Source organism: Oncorhynchus mykiss, chromosome 16, assembly GCF_013265735.2.
Source record: "Oncorhynchus mykiss isolate Arlee chromosome 16, USDA_OmykA_1.1, whole genome shotgun sequence".
NCBI lineage: Eukaryota > Metazoa > Chordata > Actinopteri > Salmoniformes > Salmonidae > Oncorhynchus > Oncorhynchus mykiss.
The window spans coordinates 48,184,773-48,197,619 of NC_048580.1; the positions used below are offsets into that span (position 1 = coordinate 48,184,773).

The window sequence follows — 12,847 nt, forward strand, 5'->3', positions numbered from 1 at the left end:
TGACATAGGCGTTCCTCTTGAGTTCACATCAGTCACTCTACTCATTTGATAGGGCTGCTCATTTGCTATTGTATTCCTCATTATATTCTGGGGACTGAAGCAGATCTTCACTTTTTTTCAAAGCAAAAAATGTGTGTGATTGACAACTGGCCAGGCCGTGGCACATTCAGGGTCTCAGTCGATTGGCTGAGATGTTTTTTTTTGCTACCGCGCCACCTGAAAAAGGAAAAAGAAGAAGAAATACAGGAACTTCCAAAAGGTCCATTAAATGCTGGGTCACCCTGAGCCAAGTCTTCTTTCCTGGGCATCATTATTTCTGCTGCAGCTAGCCTAATCCACATCTCAGACATATTTTATGTAGTTGACATGAAAATGGAAGCAAATAGTTTATTCCTCAGCAGATGTTAGATGGGTGTAATATACCTGTCCAGAAAGCTTCATGTTGGACTGTTTGTTGTCCGTTTTTATTAATCAATGAATGTATGCAGCACATGTTCAGCTGATTTTCTATTCTCTTTGAGTTGACTCTCATTAGATATTTCCCTACTGCATATCAATTTGAAGCTGATAAAAGCCAAGACATATCACAGACTTGCACATTCCTCAAGTCTGTAGTTTGTCCACAGGCATTTAAGGCTGTCAGATTGAATTACATCCCATTAAGATATCTGTATCAGATGGTTTACATGTATAAAACAGTCTCATTTCATGTTTTTCTTTTGGTCCCATCTTCCACAGGATTACCAAATGAGGCTTGCTTAGCCCTCTGTGGCTGATTGGGAGCAGCAGTGTTGATTCTGCCTATGGGAGCAGTAATTGTGACTGATTGTGGGATATTTTATCATCAAAGCAAGGCTTATTGCAAGTACTGTAATCGCATGTGATGATTCCGCATAAACACTGTCGTTCAATTTTTGCATTAACTAGATGTGCAAACATGGGGGGGATAGAGAGAGAACAGGAGAGAGAGAACAGGAGAGAGAAAACAGGAGAGAGAAAACAGGAGAGAGAGAACAGGAGAGAGAAAACAGGAGAGAGAAAACAGGAGAGAGAGAACAGGAGAGAGAAAACAGGAGAGAGAGAACAGGAGAGAGAGAACAGGAAAGAGAGAACAGGAGAGAGAGAACAGGAGAGAGAAAACAGGAGAGAGAGAACAGGAGAGAGAAAACAGGAGAGAGAGAACATGAGAGAGAAAACAGGAAAGAGAGAACAGGAGAGAGAGAACAGGAGAGAGAAAACAGGAGAGAGAACAGGAGAGAGAGAACAGGAGAGAGAGAACAGGAAAGAGAGAACAGGAGAGAGAGAACAGTAGAGAGAAAACAGGAGAGAGAGAACAGGAGAGAGAAAACAGGAGAGAGAGAACAGGAGAGAGAAAACAGGAGAGAGAAAACAGGAGAGAGAGAACAGGAGAGAGAAAACAGGAGAGAGAGAACAGGAGAGAGAGAACAGGAGAGAGAAAACAGGAGAGAGAACAGGAGAGAGAGAACAGGAGAGAGAGAACAGGAAAGAGAGAACAGGAGAGAGAGAACAGTAGAGAGAAAACAGGAGAGAGAGAACAGGAGAGAGAAAACAGGAGAGAGAAAACAGGAGAGAGAAAACAGGAGAGAGAAAACAGGAGAGAGAACAGGAGAGAGAGAACAGGAGAGAGAGAACAGGAAAGAGAGAACAGGAGAGAGAGAACAGGAGAGAGAAAACAGGAGAGAGAAAACAGGAGAGAGAGAACAGGAGAGAGAAAACAGGAGAGAGAACAGGAGAGAGAGAACAGGAGAGAGAGAACAGGAAAGAGAGAACAGGAGAGAGAGAACAGGAGAGAGAAAACAGGAGAGAGAGAACAGGAGAGAGAAAACAGGAGAGAGAGAACAGGAGAGAGAAAACAGGAGAGAGAAAACAGGAGAGAGAGAACAGGAGAGAGAGAACAGGAGAGAGAAAACAGGAGAGAGAAAACAGGAGAGAGAGAGCGAAAGTGTGACTGCAAGTGCTTATATTTCATCTTACTTTTATCAAAACCATCAATCATTACATTGCCTTTAGGCTATTTATCGTAATCTTTACACAGGGACCACTTTAAAACAAGTATGCATCATTGGTGTCATTTCCCTGATGGGTTCGTTGTTAAAACAGATGTGTAGTTTGCTTGTCATTATATTTTATATTTCTAAGACACTTATAGATTTTATACTTTGTTTTATGTGTTTTATTTTGGGACCATGGTGCTAGTGCTGTTCTTAACACCCTGTGTTCAGCTGGATTTTACTGTCTCCTGGAGCTAACATTAGCAGGCTAGCCTCGGCTAGCTCCGGCTAGCTAGATTACCTGGCTGTCACTGGCAAAGCTTGTCTCACGTCGGGACCGTTGTTTCTACCCTGAGTATAAGCATGTCAGACTCCTCTATTTTGGAGTCGGATTCAGAGATGGACAGTAAAGTCATAAAATGTTAGACCTGTGATATGTTTACTGTCGTGAAAGGGAAGAATTTACTGATTTATACATTTGTGAAAAGTGTAAGCAACTCGTTGCCTCAAAAGACTGGAAGACTGAACTACTAGAGGAGAACAGAGTCCTGCTGTTTTGATGCAACACTTCTAAATTACCGAGAGGATAATCGAGGGTGCTCTATGAGATTGGGCTACTCTGCAGTAGCTACTGAGGATACCACCTTGGACCATTTTCCCGTATTAACACATCCCACCGACAAGAACGGGAGAACTACTGCGTCTTGTTCTACACCCTCGGGGGCAAAGTGGAATCGAGTTAGAAGAAGGAAAGAAGGAATATTCCAACGTATCCTCCGTCTGCCCTCTCGCCAAGACCTGCAGCTCTCAAACTGTTTCGCGGCCCTGATCCTGGCCCTCCTACAAGGCCCTCACCCGCTCCCAGACCACTCCACCGCAGTACCCAGCGAAAGCCAAGCCACTGCCTCCGTGCGACCTGGGAATCCACGACCTGCCTCTGGGGCTGCAGGTAGCCTGGCGGGTAGAAGAGTTGGGCCAGTAACCAAAAGGTTGCTAGATCAAATCCCCAAGCTGGTAAAAATCTGTCGTTCTGCCCCTGAGCACGGCAGTTAACCCACCATTCCCTGGGTGCCGTAGATGTGTATGTCAAGGGCAACCCTCCGCATCTCTCTGATTCAGAGGGGTTGGGGTAAATGTGGAAGACACATTTTAGTTGAATGCATTCAGTTGAAAAACTGACTAGGTATCCCCCTTTCCTAGTGTGGCCATTGTAGGGAGTTCTATAGTACGGATGTGGTGGTTGCCGGAGCAAGTACATTCTGCTTTCCTGGTGCTAGGGTGCGTGATATTACTTGGGAGCTTAAGGCCATTCTAGACCGAAACCCTGAGCTTTAAACGGTGATACTAATGACATCAAGCTGCGGCAATCGGGGGAGTTGAGCCCGGACACCTTATGGACAGGCTAATGGATACTGGAAAGAGGATTGTCCTTTCTGGCCCTATCCCAACAGATGTTTCTGGAGGTAAATCTGCTGTCGAAACTCTGCCCCGAAAAAGCATTGGATTTTATCGACTTATCCACTTTTATCGATTTGTTTTGGGAGCTACCTCAGATCTTAAAATGAGACGGCTGACATCTGAAAAGAAGAGGAGCTAGAATGCTGAGTTTAACATTGCACATGCACTAAGCAAGTGATAGGATATAGATCCCTTTCTGAGTCAAAATGCAAGCCAAGATCTACTGCTCAGATTTTTTGAGAACATGACTTAAAAAACGTAAGCCTATGCAACATTAACCAATTAAAAACATTTCTGTAGCAATGAGGATTATGTAGTAGTGTCACGACTTCCACTGAAGGTGGCTCCTCTTCCTGTTCGGGCGGCGCTCGGCGGTCGTCGTCACCGGTCTACTAGCTGCCTTTTCCTTTTCTGTTGGTTTTGTCTTATTGGTTACACCTGTTTCTTGTTTGGGGTTTGTTTAGGGCTATTTAAGCCGGTTATGCCCGCCTGCTTTTGTGCGGGCTTGTTTCTCTGTTTGGTTTTGTGCATGTGTTCTTTTGTTTTTCTCCGGACAGTTTGTGTCCTGTTTTTGGGCCGGTCATTGTATGCACCTGGTGTTTTGGCGTGACCTTCCTTTCACCGGAATAAATACAGTTGTCCTTTAACCTCTGCTCTCTGCGCCTGACTCCGCACCCACTACTCCTAGAAGTCGTAACAAGTAGGCTATAGGCCCAATACATTATCACTGCATATTGGCTATGCTTGAATTGTCCTCAGACCATTTAGAAATAATATTTTTAAAATGTTGGTATATGATCACACTGGTAATAGATCATTTGTTATATTACTTGTGATGCTCAGCTACTGTAAGTGAGCATAATGTTTATTTATTTTACTGGACTAATGACCTGCATCTGATGGTCAGTCTAAGGGGGGGGGGGGGGGGGGGGGGGCAGTGAGGCTGATCTTCACCCAACTCACCATCCCTCCTCTCTCCCTCCCTCCACTGAGAAAAGGGAACACAGTCTTGCAGCTGATGGCAAAACTTAAGTGGCACTTCATTATCTCTGCTTCATGCACCAATTCTTGTTGTTCGTCTTATGACCAGAGAAAGTGAAATATTCCTCGGTATTAAAGAAGAAACAAGCCAATAATAATAACCAAGCAAGTTTATTGGAACACTATGCTATACTCAATCCTTTCAGCTGCAGTGCTGGTTGTAGCATTTTATGGCTTATAAAAGTGTTGAACAAAGTGTTGATAGGGCTGAATAAAAACTTGGACTTACTCATAAAAACAGCAGCTCTGAGCTGTATTCGTTGAGTATCTCTGTAGTCATGGTTTTACAAGTTTTTCAATCTCACAGTATCAACTTTGCTGTACGTTCAAGGTTTTCTTTTTACAGTCTATGGCTCGAGGAAACTGTGCAGTAACGTGATCTGAGCTATCTGATTGGCCAGTGGTAGGCCTATAGGTGTTCTACCTTCAGACACATGAAATTATTCAAAATGGAAATGATTTTCCTTCCCGGCGCTAGGGCTGCTGAATCAAGTAGACCTACCGCCAACAGCATGACATGAATAAAAACAATAGGACCACAAGGCTTTTATCGTTGGGTTTTTTACAGACATTTTTGGTGATCGACTAGGAATGCCTTGGAGATCGCGATCGACCGGTTGGTGACCACTACTGTAGAGAATGATGTACCTCCAGATACACATTCTCTATTTTAAATTCAACCATTTTATATATATGATTTACTAAGTGTCCTGCTAAAAATCGACTTTAAAAAAATCCACATATTGCAGAATAATTTACTTTGATTCTTTACATGACAATTGTTCCCTAGCCAACCCTCAGCTAAGAACTTTTTAAACTTCTCATTCTACTCTAAATGCGCAACAGTCTGGTTTTAAGACCTGGACATAGCACAGTTTCAACTGCTACTCTTGTTCTTTGATGTATTAAATTGCTTAAACAATAAAAACCATTGTGCTGCCTAACGTACAGTGGGGCAAAAAAGTATTTAGTCAGCCACCAATTGTGCACGTTCTCCCACTTAAAAAGATGAGAGAGGCCTGTCATTTTCATCATAGGTACACTTCAACTATGACAGACAAAATGAAAAAAAAAATCCAGAAAATCACATTGTAGGATTTTTTATGAATTTATTTGCAAATTATGAGGGAAAATAAGTATTTGGTCAATAACAAAAGTTTATCTCAATACTTTGATAAATACCCTTTGTTGGCAATGACAGAGGTCAAACGTTTTCTGTAAGTCTTCACACACTGTTGCTGGTATTTTGGCCCATTCCTCCATGCAGATCTCCTCTAGAGCAGTGATGTTTTGGGGCTGTTGCTGGGCAACACAGACTTTCAACTCCCTCCAAAGATTTTCTATGGGGTTGAGATCTGGAGACTGGCTAGGCCACTCCAGGACCTTGAAATGCTTCTTACGAAGCCACTCCTTCGTTGCCCGGGCGGTGTGTTTGGGATCCTTGTCATGCTGAAAGACCCAGCCACGTTTCATCTTCAATGCCCTTGCTGATGGAAGGAGGTTTTCACTCAAAATCTCACGATACATGGTCCCATTCATTCTTTCCTTTACACGGATCAGTCGTCCTGGTCCCTTTGCAGAAAAACAGCCCCAAAGCATGATGTTTCCACCCCCATGCTTCACAGTAGGTATGGTGATCTTTGGATGCAACTCAGCATTCTTTGTCCTCGAGTTGAGTTTTTACCAAAAAGTTATATTTTGGTTTCATCTGACCATATGACATTCTCCCAATCTTCTTCTGGATCATCCAAATGCTCTCTAGCAAACTTCAGACGGGCCTGTACATGTACTGGCTTAAGCAGGGGGACACGTCTGGCACTGCAGGATTTGAGTCCCTGGCGGCGTAGTGTGTTACTGATGGTAGGCTTTGTTACTTTGGTCCCAGCTCTCTGCAGGTCATTCACACTTTTTGCTCACCGTTCTTGTGATCATTTTGACCCCACGGGGTGAGATCTTGCGTGGAGCCCCAGATCAAGGGAGATCATTAGTGGTCTTGTATGTCTTCCATTTCCTAATAATTGCTCCCACAGTTGATTTCTTCAAACCAAGCTGCTTACCTATTGCAGATTCAGTCTTCCCAGCCTGGTGCAGGTCTACAATTTTGTTTCTGGTGTCCTTTGATAGCTCTTTGGTCTTGGCCATAGTGGAGTTTGGAGTGTGACTGTTTGAGGTTGTGGACAGGTGTCTTTTATACTGATAACAAGTTCAAACAGGTGCCATTAATACAGGTAACGAGTGGAGGACAGAGGAGCCTCTTAAAGAAGAAGTTACAGGTCTGTAAGAGCCAGAAATCTTGCTTGTTTGTAGGTGACTAAATACTTATTTTCCACCATAATTTGCAAATAAATTCATTAAAAATCCTACAATGTGATTTTCTGGATTTTTTTCTCTCATTTTGTCTGTCATAGTTGAAGTGTACCTATGATGAAAATTACAGGCCTTTCTCATCTTTTTAAGTGGGAGAACTTGCACAATTGGTTGCTGACTAAATACTTTTTTGCCCCACTGTATAGACCTTTCCAAGGCCTTTGAAACTGTTGACCATTACATTCTCATTCAAAGGCTGACTGAAATAATTCGCAAGTGGTTTGAGAATGATCTGTCTGATAGGCCATAATGCTTGATTTCTGATGGTGTCAAGTCTAGTTTCTTGAACATTATAAAAAGTGTACCGCAGGGGTCGGTACTGAGACCTGTTCTCTTTACTATTTATATAAATAATACTGGTCTATCTGTTAAAACTTGTAATATTCATCTGTAGGCAGACGACACAGTTATGTACACCATTGCCCCAACTGTTGACCAGGCTATGTCAGAGCTGCAACCTTGTTGTCTTACAGAAAGCCGTGGTTGGTTTAAAATGTTTGCTTAATGTAGGTTGACTACATATTTATTCATTAGATAGGTCTCCCATCAATCGGGTTCCCGCCTACAAATATCTGGGCATTTGGATTGACAAAGATTTAATGTTTAGAAAACCTATGGATGAGCAAGTTAAAAAGATCTTGCCTCTCCGTAAATAGCAGAAGCAGATTGTACAGTCAGCTTTCTGCCAGTTCTTGACTATGGTGACATTATTTACCAGAATGCACAGCTTTAAAGCACCTCATTGCTGGAACCAACTACAAAAAACATTACAATGTTCTGGTGCTGCTCAGGCAATTTAATATATTGAATGGGGACCATCTTACTGAGGAATGTAATCGTTTTTCATGAATATATGTGTTGTGCTGTATTTTACTTTTTTTTATATTGTATTTGATTTTTGATTTTTTTAATGAAACTGTATATGCAGAGCTCCCCTGTGAAATAGACCCTGGTCTCAATGGTGACTCCCTGCTTAAATAATAATATAAGAAATATATATTTTTTAAAGATACATTTTCTAATAGTTTCATTACCTTCTAACTGTAATAATGCATGAAGTCATATGATTTCCTTTGCTGTCCCTTCACATATACTCACCTTGGTGGTCTTGACTTTGTTTCCAGAGCTGCAGGACCAGCCAGTGAGATCCGGCAGTACTTTACACTCCTCTCCCTCCACACAGGGCTGCATCTGACACCACCACTTCTGACGCACGATGGATGCTGAGGAAAACAGCACAGTGGGCAGTCAGCCACTTGAAATGAGATGAGATGCAACGTGTGGTCTAGAGAGCACTTCAATATATGGGCGAGATAACAACTTTAACATTGAGAATATGTTGGTGCAATACAAACCCGTTGAAGTACTGAAACGCTACCATCTTATATGAAGCATCCTACCTTCAACACAAGAGGGCATTGCCCTTGTTGTCCCGGCGACCTGACCAGGGAAGCAGGAACACTTGACTGTTTGAGAGCGCTCCTCAATCTTGTTCTTATTGCAGCAGCGATGGGCAGCCACTACTTCACAGGTACCTGTCTTTACCTGTGACGAACCTGAGACAGAGGGATTAGGAAAGGTGGTTACTAACTAGCAGTAGCAGCATGCATAGAGAGGGATGAAAACAATTAAACAGCTCCTTAAAATCAGTCAAAATTACGTGAAGCTGTCTGTGCTATCATTTTAGTGCACTTTGCAAGATATGACATACTGAACTTGCCTGCCTTTCACATACTGCTTGAGTGTGAGAAGAAACATCTAACCATACATACAAGCCAACATAAGAGATTTCAACACTACGTAATTACATAATTCACATCAGTATGCACCAGGCATGCATGTAAGTATGAGGTCTTAAGATTCTTCTGCAGTTGATTAAATGAAGCTGAAGCTTGAATACATCTAAAAGGTATGTGACAAATGTTAAATTTACAATACTTCACGTTTGAACTGCCATTTATATAATAGTTAATTTTTTTAAAATTATCATAAAATTACACGAATTCACAATTCACATATGGTCCTGCGTATAACCGCTAGGGGGCAATGCAGTTCAATCTACCGCTGTCCAGTCTACCTAACAGACAACGCTCACCTTACTGCTGTCCCCAACCACTCAGCAAAGATGGTATTAATGCCGTTTTAGGTTCTCTGTTTTCAATTAATTGAACTTCATGTATAACATTGAACTTCATGTATAACAGCATGTTCATAGTACATCCAGCAATCTGTTGTTAACGCCACGCATGGCGTTTGAGACCTCGCACTTTGTACTTGGAGAGCAATCATTGTACAATTTCACCATCAGGGCCGATACATTTTTTAAACATGGCATCTTGTAGTCTGGTTCTAGATATGCCATTAGGGTATTGAAGCCGACATCCTCTACCAGTGACAATGGCTGCATATCAACTACAATCATTTCTGTAATCAGCGCTGTGATTTTCTCACTCCATCCCTTTAACTTCTCAAAGTAATGCCATATAGGACTTCACTGAGGCCGCTTCCCTCTCTCTCTGCCATCTTTCCAACTGTTAACGACAATGAGGTGTGGACCACTTTATATTGGTGGCAAACCATTTGAAAGATGCATATCTCTTCCTATTTACAGCATTGTTGTGTTATGTATTTGTTTAATTTCATACAATGGGTGGGTCTAATCCTGAATGCTGATTGGTTAAAACTGCATTACAGCCGGTGTCTATTCCACAAGTTATCACCGGCTAAATCTATGACGTTGAAATGCCTATTTAGTCTGTTCCATCTGACTGCGCAATCCAGTGTCTCATCAGCTCAGCCAGGCAATTTATATACTTGATCTACAATGTGAAAAGCCATTATCTCCCATTTCAACAGCAGAGATTTGTATAAACCTTGCTGTCTGTTTCTGCGACATTTGTAACAATATTTCAATTGTTCCAATGGTGAAATTTGATCTCCAGCTGTCCCATAGTAATGAATCTGTAGGGAGTCGAGTTGAGACGGCGTTTCTTCAGCGTTTCTCAGTCAGTCTCAGTCAGCCGTCCCCTCGCCCATACCCGGGCGCGAACTAGGGACCTTCTGCACACATCAACAGTCACCCTCCTCCTTTTTCCGCAGCAACCAGTAATCCGGGTCAACAGCATCAATGTAACAGTACAATTTTAAACCGTCCCCTCGCCCATACCCGGGCGCGAACTAGGGACCTTCTGCACACATCAACAGTCACCCTCGAAGCATCGAGAAGGTCCCATCGCTCCACAAAAGCCGCGGCCCTTGCAGAGCAAGGGGAACTACTACTTCAAGGTTGAATTGATTGAAACGCTATTTAGCGCCCACGCTAACTAAGCTAGCCGTTTCACATCTGTTACACTGGCATAATTTTTATGGGTATATACAAAGAAATGTCAATTGAAAAAAGGTCAAACGAAACGAAGTGCAGCTAGTTTGAAATCTTTCCATCTTCAGTTTGAAGTGATTGTGTTAGCTGTGTTGTTGGCTAGCTCCTCTGAACAACAGTGTCCTGTCGAGTGAGCACATTTTCTATGCCAGGTGAAATCGCGCCTCATTAGCTCACTGTTATGAATGCATCTAAAAAAAAATTATCGCTGGAAAACAGCTTTAAATAAATCCAAATTAGACTACTTTGCTGTTATTCTGGCTGCACTTTTGACGTGACTGTAAATTATCCGTAATTGGCTAGCTAGCATGCAAGGGATAAGAACGTTGCCAGCCAGTATGGCAATGGAGCATTTAGAACGAATACAGAATACAGATACAGAACAAAAAGACTGAATAACTGGGTCGCGTCTCTGGCAACAAAACCGATAGAACAAACGACCGCTTGGCTAGCGACCTTAGATTTGTATCGGGCCTATATCTTGTGGAAGGATGAAATAGTATGAATAAATTCATCAAAATCATGTTTTTAATGAAAATCTATTAAATTATGATTTGAATATGTTGGTAACCTGTTGTATAAAAGTGATAATGCCCTTGAAGCCGGTGTCTGGAGGATACATTGGCACCGTTTGCAGGCCAACGACTTAGTCTCGGGCCTAATAACACCCATGCCAATATATTCTAAAAACACCAGCTTCTCGGGCATTATCACTTAAATAATGTTTGCCTTTATGATGATGATGATTGAGACCTGTCAGTGGTAGTTTTGTGTATGTATGTATGTTTTCTTAACGATAACAATCCCAAATTCGTTCAAACATTTAAACATCACACCCTTAACATTGACACAGTATCAGCGTTCACATCCTTTTGGATTCTGGAGCAACAGAGCCCCCATGTGGATATAAGAAACATCACAGGGAACACAGTCAAAATGGAGGAAGTACAAGAGAAAGTGAACGAGACTAGACCAAAAGGGAAAAGCAGCATTCACAGGACTCCCTTTCGGTCATTGCAAAGTTCTCTCATTTCTAATGAGAAAATATACAATAAAATGTAGGTATTTAAAAAAAAATCAGAATGTGTATGAATGTAATAAGATATTTTGACGTTGAGGATTGTGACCTTTTGACATGTTAAGTTATTTATATATGTTACGTTATTTATTTATGCCACATTCAGAGGGAACACTGCATAATGCATCAATATTAGTTGCCACTTGAGTTTCAATTACTACAATAACCTTATTTTAACACAAGATTTGTTCATAAATTTCTGTAAATGACCCGTTTCTTATTTATGAATGTATACTTAAATATTATAGTATTATGTAGTCCCCTCCCACAGTAGCTGTAGAAACACCATGAGTCTGGCAAGACAGATACAGTAATTGTAGCATCAGCACTTGTGTTTACTTTCTACCATGCAGACCACAAACACCTATTTTCACCTCATTAGTGTTGGCCTTGCTTAATTCCCAGAGGAGCTGGGAGTACTGGTGACCAGGGGCCATAATGAGTCCAGTGGGGACCAGTGTTCACTGGTATGAATGGTTCTGGGACTTACCTGACTGCCCCCGGGAGCTGTAGTTGCCGGTGGACACTGGTTGGCAGTAGAGGATCACTATGCAGAGCAGGAGGAGGCCCCAGTGTACTGACCACGCCATCTCACAGCTAATAACCTTCATCCGGTCAGCCAAGCAACCACAGAGACATATGTTGTTAGTGAGAAGATATGACACAGCTATCGCACAGTAATGGGGTCTGAAAACTCTGTTTGAAGTTAGAACATTCCGTATGAGATCAAAACACAAACTGTGCTTAGCCTACTCCAAATATTTGATTTCTTAAAAAAGATAAATAGTATCTACATTTTCTGTCAACATTTCATCAAAAAGTTGGATGAAAGCTTGATAAAAGACATACAATAGGCAACCAATGACTGTCACCTAGTGGTTATAAATCATCAAGTTCTTGGGACAAACGGTTATGAGGAGTACAGCTCATCAGGAGCATGTACCAACAATGTGAATTCACAGCCCAAACTCCAATTTAAGTTGCAGCCAGCCAAATTCAACAGGCTGTTTAAAATCAGAACATCTCATACCCTCTATTAGAAATGTAATCCACAATACTGCCACTGTGTATGTACCCATAAGAAGTATTAGACCCAGATTGTTGAGACCACCACGGAGTTAGTAGGACCAGCAATTCTTACAGTACATTGCCATAGTATAGGCAGGCTTTCAGCGCTGCAGGTTTTTGTGCTTATGACACCCAATAACCTGCTCTGAAGACAATTATTTTTTCTCTGTGATTTTATTTTAAGTGATTCAACATTGAATCTGCTCATGAGTTTTCAACCTCAATACGTATGTTTATATATATATATATATATATATATACACAGTACCAGTCAAAAGTTTGGACACACCTACTCATTCAAGGGTTTTTCTTTATTTTTTTACTATTTTCTACATTGTAGAATAATAGTAAACACATCACAACTATGAAATAACACACGTGGAATCATGTGGCAACAAAAAAAGTGTTAAACAAATCAAAATATGTTATATTTGAGATTCTTCA

The 12,847-nt window shown here is 41.6% G+C and overlaps 1 protein-coding gene across 1 annotated transcript; it reads right to left on the minus strand.

The window, feature by feature from the left end:
• Positions 1-204: 204 nt before the first annotated feature.
• LOC110491083 (chemokine-like protein TAFA-4) lies at positions 205-11,925 on the minus strand. Its single transcript, XM_036945780.1, has 4 exons — positions 11,826-11,925; positions 8,279-8,434; positions 7,977-8,101; positions 205-216 (listed from the first exon to the last, which is right to left on the minus strand). Exons 1-4 carry the CDS (start codon positions 11,923-11,925, stop codon positions 205-207), a joined length of 393 nt encoding a protein of 130 aa, XP_036801675.1.
• Between the last annotated feature and the right edge of the window lie 922 nt (positions 11,926-12,847).